Below are 19,371 nucleotides of genomic sequence, written 5' to 3' on the forward strand. Positions count from 1 at the left end.
AGGCAGCAGTCCTCGTTCATCACCCTGACGGAGGGCTCCTCGTGCCCTTACGTGAGGCAGCATCTCCTTGGAGCTTTATGAGGGTCTTGCCAGGCAGGTCAGAAAACTGGTATGAGCCCAGGTTACAGCTGGGGAAACTGAGGCTCCTGCAGAGGAAGAGGCTCAGCCAGGAGGGTCAGAAGTGAGCTGTGGCAGAGCTGAGACCAGAAGGCTGTTGTCCTGCTTTCCGGCATTGGAGATGCTTGAAGATCCCCACGCTTCGTCATCTGCTGGTGGGACCACAGGTCGCTTAGCGGCTTCAAGCCACATGACTCAGGGATATTCTCTCCCTGTCCAAGGGATACGGTGTCTCGTGAGGGACATTTGACCCCTTTGCACCTGCCCCTGAGGAGGCTGGCCTCAGATTCGGTTAAGATTCCAGACCGTCATACAGATGACATTTTAAAGCCGAGGCCTTAGAGATCATCTAAGCCCACGCTCTGTCTTTCCTGGGGAAGCTCAAGCTCCCGAGGTCACACAGCCAACCCTGGGGTCTGTGTGGCCCCGAGGTGTTTACTGTCACACTGCTCTTCCCCGACCTCAGGAAGAAAAGTCTGAAAATGTTGAATCAGGTGTGGCATGATGGGGACACGGCCCACGAACCCTGCTGTTGCTGCTTTTTGTGCATCTCCTTCCTGTTCTTTTTCCCTCTAAAAGGTCATCTCAACTTAGGTCTCAGCATTGTGGTTGCAAAGATGGTTGGGAAAACTGACTTCTGAAGGCTAATTCTACGTGTTTTTTCTTAAACGTAGACCGAATGAAACAGGGCCCCCGGTGAAATTTGCCAAGATCTCTATCAAGCAGCACGCTAGCTCAGTAAAGAAAGGAGAGAAGGATTGCGAAATAGGAAGGGAAACCACGGGGCAGGCTGGGAAGCACAGATAGACTCCATCTCCAATGTGAGAAGAAGAATGTACAACCCAGCCCAGCCACAGAAGAACCCATGGTCGAGTTCCCCTGGCAAAGGGAGATGGGCCCCAGGCCAGGGCTGATTCAGGGAGAGGTCTCTGCCTGAGCTGGGGGGAGGGAGAGCTTTCTTCTTGGAAATCCCTCACCCCGGGTCAAGCCCACAGCACCAGCATAAAATGACTGAAGTGGGGAATAAGGAGACTGCGGGGCCTCTGTGACCTGGAAGTTCCCCCAGAGACACAGATAAACACCCTTCAGATCCTGAGCACTTCAGTCCCACTGAGAGAAAATACCAAATGGGGATGGATCTTAACCATCAAATCTCCTATTTAAAACCCTGATTGGCCAGCACAACTTCTAATGAAGCCGTGATATCAGTACCCGCTTGGGGACACCTCCCCAGCCAGCTCTGGAGGCAGACATACCTCGGTTTGAATCCTGATTGTGCCACTTGCTAGCTGGGTGACTTTGCCTTCATCACGTGACCTCTCTGTGCCTCTTTTTCCTCATCAGTATAATAGAGATACTAACAGTAACTAACCTCATGGTATTGTTGGGAGAATTAAAGGAGGTAACGTATGTGAGGCATTCAGCAGAGAGGGGGCAGTTGATGATCGAGCTTCCATTTTTCCTGCTCTAGTTGCTGGCCCCCAGCTGGGAGCCCAGGCCCAGGCAGACTGGCAGGTTCTTGTGCCTTATTGTCTCAGCTACACAAGCAGCTCATCCTCTGTCTGGAATGCAAGCCCCCAAGGAGGACTTAGGCCGTGGTTTGTACTTCTTTAACCCCTCCAATTCCTTTTGACTTGGGCCATGCAGTAGAGAAGGCACTGGCTCAGAGCCATGAGTTCCTGTCCCAGCTGTGTTCCCAGCTCACTGTGTGATGTTAGGCCCCAGACTTAGGTCTCTCTGGGCCTCGGTTGGCCCATCTGCAGCACCAGGTATCTACTCTAGACCAGTGCCAACTAACACTGGGTGCTCATAAAAGCCATATAAGTATTTGCTAAAAATATAGATTCTAGCCCCCAAGCCCAGATATTGTTAGATCAGAATCAAACTCCCAGGCAGGCCCCAGTCTGCAAGGATGTCTGTCTATCTAGAGTTGAGGTCAGCATTTTGCAAAATCAGAGGTTCATCTGACAACGATGACAATGAAAATGATGAATTAAAGGCAGCTGACTCTTCTAAGAACCACTTACAGCTCAGAGCATGTAGATAAGAGGGATGCTCAGGGCTCCTCGGATGCTGTTTGCTTTCCACACTGATCTCTAAATCAGCTTCTCCTGAGCTTTCTAACATTCATCCTACTCTTCCAAGCCAAGAGGTTACAACAAGTGTGCTTACTTCTTAGTCTTGTCGGCCATAAGAAAAGGCCATGATTTTAAATCTGTACCCAAAGAAGGCTGCCACAAACTGTGACACACTTGTGAGGAGATCCTAATATTCTCAAGGACAAACATTGAACCTTAAATACTCCATCCCCACACATCAGATTAGAGATAGTTCCAATGCCAATTCATATGCTGTTGAAGACAAGGTAACACAGACACCTGAGAGGATTGTTGATTGATGTGACTCTTTAGGAAAGCAACCGAGACCCTCAAAATGATCATCCCTGTTAATCCTATAACTCTATTCTGAGAATCTAACTTAAACAGTTTCTCTTAACACATTGCGCACCAGTAGTTTTATTGCTAGCTTTACCCAGTGGCCAGATAAGTTTCTATTGAACGAGTACAAAAAACGTTTTACAAAGTACCATACTTTAAAAAGATGTTAGCTTGTAAGAACATGTAATACGTAACTTCAAAATGCAATGGGTATTTAATGTCAAGGCGCGCCTTTAACATTTATGTAAAACACTGTGTAATGTGAAAACACGAGAATGCCCGTGACCCACCTGCAGTGTGTTAAGTAGAAGAAAATGAAAATGGATGCAGAAGAATGGCCATGATGTCCTCTAATATGATCTGGATGTGTATTAAGTTGCACTTAAATTTGCTCACTTTACTTATGGCTCAGTTATAATGTTATTAACAAATACGGGACCATTCCTGACAGTAAAAGCTTGATCTGAAGCCTGGCTGTCGCCTCTGTCACCTACTCCCCGTGGAGCTTCCTACAGGTTACTTGACTCTCTGCGCCTTTGGCTCTCCATCTGGAGAAGGCCAGGATGAAATGACTAAGATTGGTTTAAATACTAAGGACAATGCCCACCATAGAGCAAGCGTTGGATAATTTCCAGCAGTTGCTCTTATCATTATTGGAGCAGCAGTTTGGTAAACAATCTAAATGTTTAGCATCAAGAGATCAATGAAACTAATGTTTAAAATGAATTTGCAATAACATGAGGCAGTGCTTATATCGCCTGAGGGTAATTTTGAGAAAAAGCCAGGCACACAAGATTGAATATAAATTATAACCTCAGTTATGTTTAGAAGTATGCTCAGAGTGAAAGCATTGAAGGAAACACACAGCCATGTCCACCGAGCTTGTCTTTGGGTGGCGAGACAATGAGTGCTATTTATTTTCTTCTTCCTGATCCTCTCCGCTTGCAGAGTAGCCTTGAAGGCCTCTCTTTCTTAGGGGTTGGCCCCAAAGCTTTCGACCGAGGCAAGTTCTCCATTTCATAGAGTCCCACGGGATTAGTGAAAGCAGGGCTGAGGTGGGGACGGGCCCTCTGTTAGACAGGGGAGGGAGCGGGGAGTCTGGCTAGCCACAAGTACCACAAATTGCTGAGCTTCTGGGCCAGGCAAGGGAGGGGAACCAATGGCATGAGCCTGCCACTGACAGCACCTTCCTCTCCTCTTTGCAGCTGAACTACAAGGACTGTGAAAAGGCCGTGAAGAAGCATCACATCGATGGGCCACGGTTTTTGGTAAGTGCTGCTGATTCGACACATGGAGACCAGAGCTGTTCTGTACTTTAACCAATGGCTGCAGGGTCGATTGATCCTTGAGGATGCCCAGGATCAATGCCTGTCTGCAGGATCCCCATACAACCTTTTTGCCTTCTTCAGAGGTTTTGTATGAACCCCTCTCTCATCACCTCTCAGGGTCCTCCTATTTAGGGTACCTCCCACATTTTTCACTGATACCAAGGTACATTCCAAAGTCAAAGTATAAAGAAGAAACCCAATATAGTTAAAACCACACACACACACACACACACACACACACACACACACCTTGAAAATCTATTCAAATACCACCCACACTTTGAGAAATCCAAGTCCAAGGGAGAAAAGACCATCTGGGATGGAGAACAGGAGGATTCTTTTTTCCCATCTCTCATTCTGGGGTACATGCTCATGGAGTGGAATAAAGAGTGGGAGCACCCTTATTATTTCAATGACATCTCTATTTCTTGCTACTAAGTTCATGGTTTTGTGCCAATTAAACACATGGGCTATGGCTCTCTCCACTCCATTATGTTGCATACCACTTCAAGTGGAGGCTAAGATGCATCTGCATATTAAGGACTAAGCCTTTGACTGGAAGGGATGCAGATCTAATGGTGGGACAGAGGCATTGGGTTCTGGTTGGGGATGTGGTCTGAGCATTTCCCCTGAAATGACACCTTTGCCAATGGGTAAGAGAGACCCTGACTACGTAAATGCATCCCCAATCTTCTTGAATCCTTTCAGTGATGGTGAACTCACTACTACCTATAGTCATTGGCCCACTTCTGGGCAGCACTGAAGTCTCATGCTGAGACCAGACCTCTGTCCCTATAGGTCTGAGTTTTGCTTTCGTGTGTCATGTAGGACATGTTTATTCACTGACCCACGTACATCGTTTTATTCATTGACCATCCATTCATCGGACAAGCACTTCCCTGAGTTCTTTTTACACCAGCCATTCCACGTGCTGGGAATAAGGGATGGTTAAGGTGTGACTTCTGTCTTCCAGAGGCTAGTTTTAGCGCAGAAAGGGATCTTCAGGCAGGCTCCCACCACCTCGTTTGCAATTGAGGAATAATGCACAGGGGTGTGATGGGATTTGTGCAAACGCACCCACTTTAGCAATTGGACTCAAGTACACATTTTAATGCAGCCTAATACTGCATGGGTTTTTAACAATGCTATTTCTCCATACTGAGCTTTTCCCCAGTAGAACTCCTGGAGTTTTGTTGTTATTGTTGTTCTTGCAAATTACTGCTAACCCCAAATGTTCCCATCTGGCGCCTTTAGCACTGAGAACAGAGACCTACTGGGGCTGAGTGGGGAAGGGGTGAGACAGCTGTGAGGACGGTCCTGATGCCCTAGCTCACCTTGAATAAACACTTGCCCGCTGAGCGTCCCCAGCTCCCTCCTCTGTTAACCAGCACGTTGGACTGGGTGGTAGTCCCTTCCAGCCTGTGGGTCTCCAAACACTCCCCGGGGGAGTTCCAGGCCTGTGAGGACCTGGTTGTTTCCTGGGTTGAGAAATGGTATCTGAGCCACTTGGTCACCTCTGCTCCAATATCTGGGACCTGCAGCCCCGCTGCATATTCTGCTTGTTCTATAAATAGGGAAGGGGAAGGAGGGTGCTGGGAGCCCGGAGAGCAGGAAGCAGAACCCGGTGCCTGCCCCGGCAGCCGGAGTACGGAAAGGCAGCTTCTGTTGAAATCCACCCTCCACCCCAGGCGCTCTGGATTCAACTTGGGCTCTGATCTAAGCTCTATCTCTTGTCTATCACTCCTTCCAGCTTTATAGTATCCAGGACCATTCTCCATTGAAGGCAGAGTGAAAGGCCCATGTGGTGTGTCATTCCCTCCCTCCTTCCCTCCCTTCCTTCCTTCCTTCCTTCCTTCCTTCCTTCCTTCCTTCCTTCCTTCCTTCCTTCTTTCTTCCCTTCCTTTATTCTTCTGCAGCACAGGAGCTACCAGGTTTCTCAGATCTGTTTTGCTACCATCTTGTTTCCTTGTGAGAAGGGTGAGACCTTGTCTTTCCTCCCAGTTCCTGGCCCTGTTCTGAAGGGCTCCCTCTTCCCTAACACTTGCTGCTCTGTCTCCAGCCACGCTCACATCCACCTGCTCCTTCCAGAAGGTTGAAGAAAAGGAAGATGTGTGCTTAGGGAGGTGTGTGGCTGCACGTAACAGGAACACAATCACAGTGGCTCAGACACACCGGGGTTTATCTTTCTCAAGTGATAAGAAGTTCAGAGGTGGGCACTCGTGGCTGGTGAGCTGCCGAAGGAAGTCATTGAGAACCCAGGCCCCATCCAGCTTATGGGAAAAGCCTACGGCTTCTGTCCTAATGGCTGCAAGATGGCTACTCTGTCTCTAGGCATCACATCTGCATTCCAGGCAGGAAGAAGCGGGGGAGGGGAGGGGGGCGGCAAAGAGTAAAAGATGCAAAAGATGCATGGGGAGTGTATCCTCCTTGTTTTCAGGAAAGCAGTAACTTCTAGAAGCTCCACCCAGTAGGTCCAGTTCATCACAAATATTATTTCTTCCTTCCTTCCCTTCTCAGTAGGCCTCAATTATCTCTCCGGCCATATGTGACCTCAGCCATTTGCAAGAGAGTCTAGGGCAGCGGTTCTCAACCTGTGGGTCATGACCCCTTTGGCGGTCGAACGACCCTTTCACAGGGGTCGCCTAAGACCATCCTGCATATCAGATATTTACATGACGATTCATAACAGTAGCAACATTACAGTTATGAAGTAGCAACGGAAATAATTTTATGGTTGGGTCACAGCATGAGGAACTGTATTTAAAGGGCCAGAAGGTTGAGAACCACTGGTAGGGTATTGAGTATTTTGAACAGGACACGTTTGTTGCCCTGAACGAAAGGCAGGTCCTGTCAGTAAGGAAGAGAGAATGGACACGGGGCAGGTAAGCATCAGTGTCGCTGGGGCCACGTCCTTCCTCCACGCGGGGCCAATCTGCAGCTTTCCTCGCTCCTCTGCCCCTCTGGAGGATACACTCAGCACAGAGTCATATTCCCGCAAAGCCACAAGTCTACCTCTGAGTCATCGTACAAGTAGCCGGGAGTTTGCCGAAGGTGTTTGAAGGAGGTGGGGGAAGGGATCACATCACGTAGCAAAACTGCCCTGTAAACACCTCTCATCTTTCCTTCTGGTTCCTGGCCCTGTTCTGAAGGGCTTGCTCTGCCCTAACATCTGCTGCTCTGTCTCTGGCCACGCTCACCTCCACCTCCTCCTTCACTCTCTTCCCGGAGTCCCCTCAGCATATGACCCCGGCTTAGCCAACCCGAAGGTGCTGGCCAGCCGCCTGGAACTCAGCCCCCAGGGAGGCCCTCCCTCATCATACTGCACTCTGGACACGAGTCCTAGCACATCCTGGGAGGGGTGGGGTTTGGCAGAGGTGACACCACTGCTCAGTGATATTGAAGAAGATGAAGATGAAGATGAAGAAGAGAAGTTAAGAAGTTAAATGAAAAGTCTGATTTTTCTCAAGAATCTTGGCAGATGCCTGTCCCAACCCTGCTGCAGGGTCTGATGAGGGACCTGCCTGACTCCAGAGCTCCCGCCCAGGCTCTGGCCTCAGTTGGAACGCCAGTGGGGCCCCTTTGGCTCAGCATTGGTTCTACAGAAAGTGTGCCCACCCTCTTCTTTTCTCTTCCCAATATTGCACCCCTGCCTCTCCTCCGCCATTCCAGCCACCTTCTCTCACCCTTCTCCCCTCCAACACAGGCTCCCCGGACCCTCAAAGGGCTCCGGCATGGGAGGAGGGAAGCTGATAGGAAGAACTTTGACTACAGATGTTCCGTCACCTACAAGCTGAAATTCCCTTAACCATGCCCCCCCCCAAGCCTCAGTTCCTCATCCATAAAATGGGGTTCCTACAATACAGAGTGGATGTGAAGATTAATCAAGGTGCTATAAGGCAGAGGTCCAGTTCATCACAAATATTATTTCTTCCTTCTTTCCCGTCTCAGTTCCCTCAGGAAAGCCTCTGTCGCATCCCCACATCTAGAGAATTCTATCAATAAGCCTGGTGTAAGAGGCTTTTGGGGTGCAGTGGTGGCATGAGGCCCAGATTCCTTCTGCAAGTCGGCCTCTCACAGCTGCTCAGCTCATACAGAGATTGAGGGGCCCTGAAGTCTGGGGTAAGGGCCTCACACGGGAAGAGGTCATAACATGACAGATTCAGCCCACCAAACAAATTCTGTTTGGTCCACAACTCAGCTTTCATCGTGCTTGTCAAGATTATTTGTCAAGAGAACTCAGGAAATGGTGTTCCCTTTGAAAAAGGTAGATCCAGCAACACCAGGCCCACAGGCTTTTATGCAACATCTAGAAGCTGCCCACTCTGAGTGGGTGGGGGGTGTACTCTTCAATGTGCTGCAGTCCCCACCACTCCCTACTGTCTCACACCTGACTCTACTCGCCTGGCCCAGGGCCCTGCCTGTGGGTTGTAACCTGCCTGTGTCTTCATTTCAGAACCTGACAGAAAATGACATTCAGAAGTTCCCTAAGCTCCGGGTGCCGTAAGTATTACCCCTGATTTGTTGGGGTGGTTTGGGGAACAGAGGTTGGGATGGGGAGTCATTCAGGGGGAGCTGAGTCAGTGATCTCTCACTGTTGGTTTGAAACAGGAAAGAGAGTGAAGGCAAGGCCAGGGTGTGGGGAGGAGAAGTTACGCGACACGTTGGGAAAAGGAAGTAGCAGGCGCAGCCCAGCTGGCACGCTGTCTGCTCTTGCCAAAGACAAGCCCACCCTGCGCCATGTCTTCATTTCCTCTCTTCCCAACGGGTGGCTCGGGCCTGTGGAAAGACTTCCAGTCAAGTGATCCGAGGTGTCACTGTGGTGTCATCACAGACTCCGTGATTGCTCAAGTTTTCTGGACCTTGGTTTTGAGCTCAGTGAAAGGAGAGAATGAGCTCAGCGTGAGGAATGGCGAAGAGCATCGTTTTGTCTGTCAGAGCTGACTGCTTGGGAACGGTGGCAGGGAGGGCCACTGTGTTGAGAAGAATCCCCGGGGAAGGGCGACATGATCCATTACTGGAGTCTGACATGGGTGCTGGAGCCCGACATGGGTGCTGATGTCTGACATGGGTGCTGATGTCTGACATGGGTGCTGATGTCTGACATGGGTGCTGGAGTCTGACATGGGTGCTGAAATGAGAAGTCCAGCGTGCCTAGCGTGCCGTGTGTGTGTCCTATCCCTCTAGTAAAGGTCCCACATCCTCCAGTGCTTCCAGGAGCCAGGCAGCTGATATAAATGTGTAAAATGACCAGGTTGGAAAATGCAAAGCCCTACTGATTTTTTTTTTCATTTTACCACCTTTGTGTTTTTTTGTTTTGTTTTTTATTGTTTTGTGTGTTTTTTTAAAATATTGATTTCAGAGAGGAAGGGAGAGAGAGACATATCCATGGTGAGAGAGAATCATTGATCAGCTAGCTGCCTCCTATATGCCCCCCATTGGGGATCGAGCCCAAAATCCAGCCATGTGCCCTGACCAGGGATCCAACCATGACCTCCTGGTTCATAGGTCTATGTTCAACCACTGAGCCATGCCAGCCGGGATCATTTTACCACCTATGAATAAGACATGGGTATGGAGACATATTTCTTCTCTATAAGAAAAATAATAGCACAATTATAATGATAACTGAGGTAATCAACACGGAGCCTCATTGGTGGTGAACAGTAGGGAGTGGTGGAGATTGTGGCAAATCAGAATTATATTCTCCACCCACACAGAGCAGCAGCTACTCAGCTCCAGTCAATGTGGACCCAAGAATGCTCAATCTCTGAATTTACCAAACGTAGCTAGACAGATTGGTTTTATTTGATTTATCTCATCTTTAAATGTTGGCTCAGATATTGTTAAATATTGTGAAAGTCTAAGTAAACATATGTATGAGCTAGATTTAGTCTGGGGGACACAAGTTTGAGACCGGTGCTCTGGACATTCTCCGAGGTCCTTTCTCTTGCTCCAAGGGTCCCAGAGCTCATACTAATAAAAGGGAAGTAGGGCCATGGAGTGGGAGGCCAGGAGGTCCCTAGTAAGTACGACTGCTGGATAAGGTCAATTAAAGGAAACAGGGCCCTCAGGGTTCCCTCATCGGAAAGGGTAAAGGTAAAAAGGGATAAGGATTTGTTTTCGGTGCTACCTATCTCCATGGGCAAGTGTTGTTGAAGGATGCTGATTCTTCCTCGGGGTTTTCTCTAACTACACATAGCTCTATAAATGTAAATGAAATGGAAAATTCAGTTCCTCAGATACTAGCCACATTTTCGTGGCTGATAGCCACATGGAACTGATGACTACTGTATTGGAGGGTGCAGACAGGATACTTCTATGCTTATGGAAATATAATGCTGTAGAAAAAATATCATAGTTCGATATAAAGAAGAGAATTTAACACACAGGGGTCAGAATTGGTGGCTGGCCAGCCAGAGCCAGCCTGCAGGCAAGGTAGGTTTGATCTACATGGTGTTATAAATCAAAGTATGTTTCATAAAATCTGGCTTCTTTAGAAACAGACAGAAGCTTCGGTAAGCCTGGGCTCATGTTACAATGTGGGAGCGGTCAGCTGGATCTGAGTGTCTACTGCCCTGTTTAGATAGGGGGTGTGCTCCCCAGTTCACTGAGGTCCCCATCACTCCCTAAGGTGCCCTAGTCATTTCTAGCGGAGGAATGGAAACTTTCGCTTTCTGAACAACAAGAAGTAATGAGACCAGATTTACACTCCCACCTGAAACAACCAAAAAACTAGACAAAATACATGAAATAGCAGTTTTTAAAACATGGGCATCAGACAATGACAGATGGAAAGTGAACGTGGCGGTGGTGGCGGTCTCCATGATTGCTCCCTGCTTTGAGGGAGTCTCCGGCCATGGCAGGGGACAGGTGGAGTCTGCTGAACTCCTCGAGTTGAGGGGACAGGGCTGAGGGTCCAGAAGGTGAGAGTTCTCTGAATGCGGATCAGAGAAGAGAGAGCTGCCCTGAGGAAATGCCCTGGGGGACTGCAGGGTCCCTCTGCGGCAGAGCTCTCATTGGAGCAGGCACATGGGAGACTTCCTGAAGAGAACCACCCAACATTAGAGGAAATAGCGTCCAGCCGCGGGGCTGGACGTGGCACCTGTGTCTACCGGCCAGACTGGAACAACGTCCGATTCATAGTCACTGGGGAGGGTGCACAGAAGGCCTTGCCTCAGTGGGGAGGGATGATTAGCCCTAGTCTAAAAAATGCCTGTCCCTACTAGTGAGTCTTAACAGCAAGACTGGAAAAGCAAAACAAAACAAAAAAACATACACACAGCTCAGAAATACTGATCAGAATACAAAAACACCCATCACCCAACAAAGTACAGGTCACAATGTCAAGCATCAAATCAGAGATGAATGCGTACACAAATCAGCAGAAAAGTCTAACCTACAATGAGGAGAAAAACGATGCATGGAGACTGACCCATAACTGACACAGATAGCAGAATTAGCAGACAGGGGCAATATAATGGTGGTCCATATGTTCAGAAAGTTAAGTTGAGGCTTGAGAAACACAAAAGGACCCAAAGAGAACCTTCTAGAGATAAAAATGATAATGCCTGGGATGAGACACGCATTGCTTGGGATTAACAGCAGATTAGACACTGCAGAAGAAAATATCAGTAAACATCAGCAATGGAAACTATCCAAAATGAAATGCATTGCTTTATTAAGATAAAACAATAAAGAGTATCAAGGACTGTAGGAAACTTCCAGTAGCCTAATAGATGTGGAATTAAAGTCCAAAGGAGAGGAAAATGTAGAGAGAACCTACCTCAAAGGGTCAGTAGGAATGTTAGAGGAAATAATGCGGAGACAACAAAATGCATGGAAGAAGGGTCAGCTGTTCTTGTTATTTTATGCAAAATCCCCATGAGCGGGATATCAAAGTTTTACTAATTATCCTATCCTGGTAAGGGGGTGGGGGGGGGGGGGGGGGTATGAAGGAATAGAAAGGCGTGGGCTTTGGAGCCAGGGAGAGCCAGGTTCGAAAGCCGGCTCGGCCTCCTCCAAGCTGGGGCAGTCACTTCAACACTCTGGCCTCGGCTTCCTCATCTACAGAGGGGGAAGGAGCCAACCCTCAGAGCAGTGGATTTTCAGGGAGGCAGCCCGAGTAAGGTGCCTGGTGCCGTACTTGACACATATCGATAGTCACTACTTACTCATTCCCATCCCTTGTCCGTAGGTGCATTTGCCCTGATCATTACCCGAAAGGTCTGTGAAGGAGAATTTGTGTATGTGCAACAGACCAAAACCCGATTGCGCTCCTCTGAATCTACTTCCTTCCCCCTGATTAAAAAGTCAATATTAAACAGGTTTTGTCAGAACACCCATGCTGGTGAGAAGGGCTTTCTCTGTCTGCAGTTGTCGTCGGTCTCAGAACACAGTGTCTCCCAGAGACACCCCAAATTCTGTAACGGGGGACGGGTTTCAAATAGGAAAATGGAGCTTCCCTATAGAGGGCCTAGTTCAAAACCAACACACAGCTGAGCAGGAGCTGGTAAGCCGGCAGAGTGCATGATAAAGCCTGCTGATGCCTGTTGGGAGGCTATTTTAAAACCCATATTGTAAGTTTTATATTTAAATCCACAGGGAGGGCCAATGCCTTGCCTGAGGTCACAGGGTGGGCTCTGCCCATGGGCAGGACGCTGCAGTCAGGCTCTGGGTCTCACGTGACCAGGAGGTGTCAGACTGGCCCCTACAATGCAGCGAGCAGGGGTGCAACTGGGCTAGAATAGGTCATGGCAGGATGTCACCTGTTGCAATGGCCTAGCTTCCTACTGGAAGGTTCAGCCCCTCTTCCTCAGCCAGTGAACCCCTAAAAATGAGACAAAGAAGAGAGCTATGTCTACCAGCTGCCCAGCCCCCTCCGCCTCGCTCCCTGGCTCTGAGTGAGGTGTGAGGTTTGTGGGAAGGAGGGGGAATGAGTCACCTCCGGCCACTCACTGTCACTTGGTCCTCTGGGGGTGTGGGAGTGGAGGACAACTTACAAGGTTTGCACACAGAGGAAGCCACCGCCTTCCTGCCCTGTCCCCCCGCTCCCCAGAGTGGTCCCAGCTGGCTAGGAAGGTGTCCTCTGAGGGCTACCAAAGGAGGAGGACCCCAAGAGCCAGGTTTTGCTGCAAACCAGAAGGGCAGGCCCTGCTCCGCTCTCTCAGCTCTTTGCTTCTCTTCTGGTGGGGACTGTGGTTTGGCATTTCCTTCCTTAGCCTCCAGCCTGGCTGCTAAAGATACTGGTGCGAAGCGACACCTCCACCTCGCAGAGCAGGAGGTCCTTCTAGGATCAAAGCAGCTCTGCTCTGTGAGTCAGAGCCCAGCCAGGCTCTGCAGGACCAGGTCGGGGGCGGTGGGGTGGGCCGCCCCACCTTCCTCGGGTCCCTGCTGAAATGTCATCTCAGCAGGAGGCCTGCTCCTTCTCAACTGCACTGCACCCTCCCCGGCACCCTGTCCCCACCCCCTCCCCCCAGGGTGGCATGTTTGTATACACTGGTCTCACCTAGCATTTCACTTCCTTAAATGTTCATTGTGCATTGTCTTCTCTCTTAATTAGCACGGAGCCTCCTTGATGGCAGGGAGCTTTGTTTTGTGCACTGAGGTGCCTTAAGCCTGTTCCTGGCATGAAGGGGGGACCCCCAGCCTGGCCACAGGCTGGACACCACCAGGCCTCCCTGCCGGGATTCCCTCTGTGGGATCCTTCCATCCCCCAAGTCAGAGGGAGGAGAGGGGCCCTTAGCTTCTCAAAACAATCACTTAAAGGAAACAAAGGAACCATGTCCCAGGTGACACATTTCCTAGGTGACAGTCAGAAGGCCACTGGGAAGCCCCAGGTGCTTTAGGACACTTCCCCTCCGGGCAGTCAGTGAAGTGTGACATCCCCACAGGGACACTGTGGCCCAGGATTCAGCACTGCCCTCCCCTTCTGTCCTCTGAAGTCCCCATTGCCCTGATCACGACTAGTTTAGCTGTCAATTTAATGAGGAAGTGGGGTTTGGGCAGCAGTCCTGGGAGCCTGGAGGAGCGTGGGTCTGGGGTCTGGAGGGTCCCGGTCAGGAGGGAAGCAGGAAGTGGTGGGTGCAGGGCACTGCCTTTCTAACATAGCAATTTTGTTGTGGGCCAAGCTTGTCACCTGGAGACAGTCACTTCGCAGAAGGCATGTAACTCCTGGGTCCTTCTCAGATGGGCACGGCTCATAGTGCTCACTGCTGACGGGCATGAACACAGGAAGTGGTGTGTAGGGTGTGCTGGCCTGGAAATTGGGGAGCCCGGCTTCTATGTTGTGGGGAGAGGGGTGGCCTTCGTCACTAACCCACAGGTGACCTGTCCCTGCCTTTGTCTGGGCCGCCTGTCAAACGGCCTTAGACCAGATCATCTCCCAGGCTCCTCCCGGCTGCCCCGAATCCCTAGGAAACTCTGAGCCTGTTCACTCCCGTGGTCTCAGCAGGGGGTGTGAAGGGAGGCTGGAGTCCCACGTCCTGGGGGTTTGCTAGAGCCCAGGGAACGGACGCCTATGGCTAAGGCCTGCTTGTGTGCGGTCCCGCCGGAGAAGGCCCTCCCCGTCCTGGCTTTGGGGATTTTCTGGTTCACAGCCCCCAGGATCTAGGAGCATCTCCAAGGTCCTGGCCACAGTTGGCCTCAGGGCATGGGTGATGGAGGGAGTCTCCCACTCGCACTCCCACTCCACAGGCTGATCCTTGACCGGGAATACTTCTCCGAGATTAGAACCCAGGTCACTGAGGGGGGAGGCAGGCAGAGGAGAATGGAAGGGGATCCGGCCTAATGAACAGCCCCGGTCAAGCGCTATACAATCATGTCCGAGATGATTGCAGGCTTCCTAGGAGCCAGACATCACCGCAAGGCACCAAGAGTCAGAGCACCTCAGCCAGGAAGGCTCACGCGATAGCATCTGCTACACGGTGGTCATCTCCATGCCATAAGGCTGAGGACTCCAGAGAAGGGGTTCAGGTGTGGGCTGACCAGTCTTCCCGGAGGGCTCGGGGCTAGACTGAGGAGGCTGAGCCAGGCACGGCGGGCTTCCTGGGCAGGAGAAGGGCTGGCAGGGGCATGAAGGTGACCGGCTCCGGGAGGAAGTGAGGAGAGGAGCCTCCTGGGGGACTGGCTGGAGGCAGAGGAGGAGGCTGGGGGAGGTTGGTCCAGGCGTGAGGTCGGACGGGTCGAGGAGCATCCGGTCTCAGTGGGAAGGCTGGGGGCGGATGGTTTTGTCACCTTATCTGTCTTTATCTTGTAGGATTCTCAGTAAGTTAAGTCAGGAAATCAACAAGAATGAGGAGAGGAGGAGCATCTTCGCACCTCGCAAGTGAGTGGGCCCTGTGTGCTGGAGGGAGGGCGAGGATTTTCACGCCCAAGTCGGACCTTAACTGGGAGGCGCAGAACTGGTTCGGCCCAGTTTGTGATCGGTGTCCCTTCAGTCCCGGGGTCTTGAAGCTGGTTCCTGGGGCGGGGGGGGGAGGGGGGGGTGTTCCCGCTCCCTACCCTGCACCCTGGGTCTGGGATGTCAGCAGAACTTCTCCGAGACAGTCAGGCAGTCGCCAGCTGCCAGCGGCCCCACCCATGTGGCTTTGGTGGTTTCTAGAATTTGGGGCAGTCTGGCCCTGGTTGCCAAGCGACAAGGACCTCAGTCCTGGGGGTGAGACATACTCTCCACTGGGGGAGCCTCTTGCAGGGCCAGGTGGAGAAAAGGGGGGGCTCCTGAAGTCAGTGAGGCCGTTAACGCAATGCTGTTTGCCTTACAGACCCCAAGTCCATCGGTTTCCTGAGGAAATAGGTAAAGGTCTCGGGGGAGGGGGGGGGAGATGGCTTTGGGGGTGGAGGGAAGGTGCTTCAGTCCGTCTCCTGGTTCCTAGGGCTCCTTGGGGGGCATGCCAGTGACCTTGTCCATTTGCCTGTCAGCCGGTTCTGACCCAGAAAAGGGTTTGGGTCCCGATTGAGGGCAGGAGAGATGTCACTATGCAGGGCACTTGGCTTATGGCCCTGCTCAGCGGGGACCCTCTGCAGAGACACAGTGAGGAACGCGGGGCCGGGGAGGGGGCGGGAGAGCACAGGCTTTGTCTGGGCACCTGCGTGGAGCCAGCCCCATGGTTCTGAGCCTCTAGAGCAGCCTCCCAGCGGTTACGTCGTCGGCCACTTTAAAGCACTCTTGGTTGCTTCTACAGGGAAGGTTGAGAGCCCGCTGCCCTCTGGGAGATTGAGCCCTCAGGCAGACGGTCTAGCACTCAGCGGGTGTCAGGTGGGACAGGGCATGGATGGGGGAGGCACCTGAAGGGAGAGCTGCTTTCACTTTCTTTCTAGCACCTTCTTTGGCACTAATGTAGTGTTGTCTCCTTCCACAGAAAGCCACGAGGAGGAGAACGGGGGCTGGTCGTCTTTTGTGAGTATGGCTGGCTGCTTTCCCAGAGCGTCTTTGTAGCGAGGAGCAGGCCTCTCACAGAGGCCAGTGTACCCGCCACGGTCAGGGAATGTGCGGAGGCCGGAGAGTAACTCTTCCTGGCCTTGCCATCCACGTGGCAGCACACCAGCTTCTCTTACAAACCCAGACGCTGGGCCGAACTTGGCCCGTGGGTCGTAGTTTGCAGGCCACACCGTTACCCAATGTTACCACCCACGGCAGGGCCTCCCCCAACCCTCCCCTGCTTTAGAGCAGCTTGGATGTAGCTTTTCTCATGCACATCTGTCCCCCCTGGTGGAGCAATAGGAAGGGGTTTCAGAATCAACCTTTAAGCCTGAGAAGACCTCAGGGAAGGTTCCAGCCAGTTGGTTTTATAGCTGAGGGGTCACAGGGACCCCTTTGAGATTCTAATGAGCTCTGCACACCGTCACCCCTAATCCCCAATAAACACTCCCTGTGCACGAGGCTAGGCCCAGGCGAAGGCTCCATGGGGACCAGAGTCTATCTGTGGATTTTACGGATGAAGCCGCTAAGCCCACTGGGGAGCCTGACTTCTTAGAGCCACTCAGCTAGTTAGAGACCCGCCTAGGGCCAGGTGGCCCGCCCTGGGCCACGGGTCTGCCAGTAGGTGCTGCCTCCAGTGCAGTGGCTCCCAACCTTTTAGGCCGCGCCCCATCTAAGCATCTCTAAAACCCTGGTGCCCCACCTGTGACATAGAATTCTTATTGTTCAAAAAGTGAACTCTTATTCATGGGGAGGAAGTCTAAAAGGCATTCACTTGGTCTAAACAAGCTTCCAAAGAACGTGGCATCCATGAAAGAGAAAAATAAAAGAACAAAGGGATAGTTGAAGTACCGGGGGAGAAATCACTAAGAAATTGTTAAATTATAATATGAAGTGATATAAAAAATAGCAAATAGTTTCAAAACATATAATAGAGAACTGAAATGCATAAATTTGTCACAATATATATTTATATACTGTATATGAAGCCCCTAGAGCCATAAGAAATGCGAAAAATTCACTGTTAATAACTCATTCTCAAATTGAGCCCATTAAAAATCAAACTGCCCCCCTGTGGGGCGTGTGCCTTACATTGGGAACCACTGATCTAGTGCCTTTAGGAACAGGCCCTACACATTCCTTGTCCCATTCACTGGGATTCGGGCAAAGGGAAGCATTGAATTTGAAAAAGTTGCCAACTCTGTGCTTTGTGCCTAAACACGAAGGAATAGAACAGATTTATCTCGTAGGAAAGGAAGACAGACCAGAGCTCCCCCAAATGTTTACCCATTGGCCCAGAAGCGACATCCTTGCAGGTGCCGGTATGCAGTGCCTTCTGTGCAGGGCTCAGCCCCAAGCGGGGTGGCGATAAAGAACCCAAATGTGTGAGCAGTTCACAGTGCAGGGCATGCACAGGGATGACACAGGCGCGGGGCAGAGTCTGATCAGGAACAAGAGCACACACAGAAGTCACTGGGAGACAGAATCGTCCTAGAGGCGGAGAGGAAGAGTCTACCGTTGCAGAGGCCTGTGGGGGAGGCCTGGTAGGAAGTCAGGAGCAATGGGCCTGGGGGGCAGGCTGAGAGAATCGAGGGTCGCCCATGAGGCCAGGGCACAGTCAGCCTGGGCTGGAGAGGGCTGACACCATCGTCCTGAAGTCCTGATTGTCACAGGTCCCCCCTCCTCCCCCCCCCAACTTGGCTTTTAAGATAAAGAAGCACTAATGACAGGACAGGCCTTGTTTGGAGTCCAGGAAGACACTCAATCCTCACTTTGCCTTCCAGCACATATTTTCAAATGCTCCTCAAGTCAAAAATTAACACAACAATCTTTCAGTTGAACAGTTTGGTCTTCCTCACGCCACCCACAAAGCTGCCAGGATTTCTAGATGATCACTCCGTAGCTTTCCTCACCGAGCTGCAACCTCCCATTGCTTCTTTGCCCTGAACTTGAGAGAAATGCCCTGGGCTCGCTGACTGCCCTTGACTTTGGCCTGAGAGTGACCAGCCACTCCGCTGGGTGGCTGATGGTGGCCCCCCTTCTTGGGACGTCATTCCTGTGACTGTCCAGGTCCAGGGACTGCTTCCCAGGCAACCACCCCGCCCCTAAGCTGACTTCCTGACACACACAAAGAAGCACATGTGCGATGCAATACAAAACTTAGAGTCTTTCCAATAGAGCGGCTTCAAACTCGGTGTCACAGGTCATGAGTAATGACCTGTATGTGCAGCCCTCAGCCAAAATGAATAGCGCAGTGTGACTGGCCCCTAAACATTCCCAGACACAGCTCAACCTGCTTTCTGACTCAGGCGTGGCTATCTGCCTTCCCACTAGCCATTCGCCATTAGCGTGGCCTGCAGTGCTACACTGGGTTGTAATGAGAAGACATTTTTTTTAGCACAGCACCCACCATCAATGAACAGAATCGACAATGAACTTGGGGCATCACAAATGCTCCAGGCATTTAGTCTTCCTCTCGGTGATGCCTGGAGTAAAAACTGTTTACTCAAAACGGAGCCAGGTCTCTGGCCCCTCCATTCCAGAGTCCTCCTCCTTTCTTCTGCTTATCTCAGTTGGGCAAAACGGTGTAGAGGAAAATGCACTGCCCTCATGGCCTGAAGACCTTCACGGAGGTCCCAAGGCCACGACTTGCTGGCCGGTCATACTGTCCTCCCCAGCCTCAGTGCTCTCAGCTGTAAAATGGGAGTGACCATCCTGGTGCTGCCTGTCCCCACGCGAGTACCACTGTGAAGCCTGGCAGAGAGAGTAGACACAGGCACGCTGAGTGCCGAGGAGCCCCTACAGCCTGCGCTGTCCCCGTCACCGTGGCAGGAAGAAGACGACTACGAGAGTCCCAATGACGATCAGGATGCGGAGGATGATGGCGACTATGAGTCCCCCAATGAGGAGGACCAGGCGCCCGTGGAAGACGATGCCGACTACGAGCCTCCACCCTCCAATGACGAGGAAGCCCTGCAAAACTCCATCCTGCCTGCCAAGCCGTTCTCCAACTCCAACTCCATGTACATCGGTAAGGGCCCTGCAGTCCGCCCCCCGACTCCGGCCCCCGGCC

At 51.3% G+C, this 19,371-nt stretch overlaps 1 protein-coding gene across 1 annotated transcript in view; it reads left to right on the forward strand.

Moving 5' to 3' along the window:
* Nucleotides 1-19,371, forward strand: part of LCP2 (lymphocyte cytosolic protein 2) — a 38,559-nt gene that overhangs the window by 828 nt on the left and 18,360 nt on the right. Inside the window, exons 2-7 of the mRNA XM_070414425.1 lie at nucleotides 3,761-3,823; nucleotides 8,337-8,383; nucleotides 15,138-15,206; nucleotides 15,643-15,674; nucleotides 16,240-16,277; nucleotides 19,131-19,329. Coding sequence (XP_070270526.1) covers nucleotides 3,761-3,823; nucleotides 8,337-8,383; nucleotides 15,138-15,206; nucleotides 15,643-15,674; nucleotides 16,240-16,277; nucleotides 19,131-19,329 — 448 coding nt within the window. The remainder of the gene's footprint in view (nucleotides 1-3,760; nucleotides 3,824-8,336; nucleotides 8,384-15,137; nucleotides 15,207-15,642; nucleotides 15,675-16,239; nucleotides 16,278-19,130; nucleotides 19,330-19,371) is intronic.

Source organism: Myotis yumanensis, unplaced genomic scaffold (assembly GCF_028538775.1).
Source record: "Myotis yumanensis isolate MYYU_CA2020_CCGP unplaced genomic scaffold, mMyoYum1.0.hap1 SCAF_5, whole genome shotgun sequence".
NCBI lineage: Eukaryota > Metazoa > Chordata > Mammalia > Chiroptera > Vespertilionidae > Myotis > Myotis yumanensis.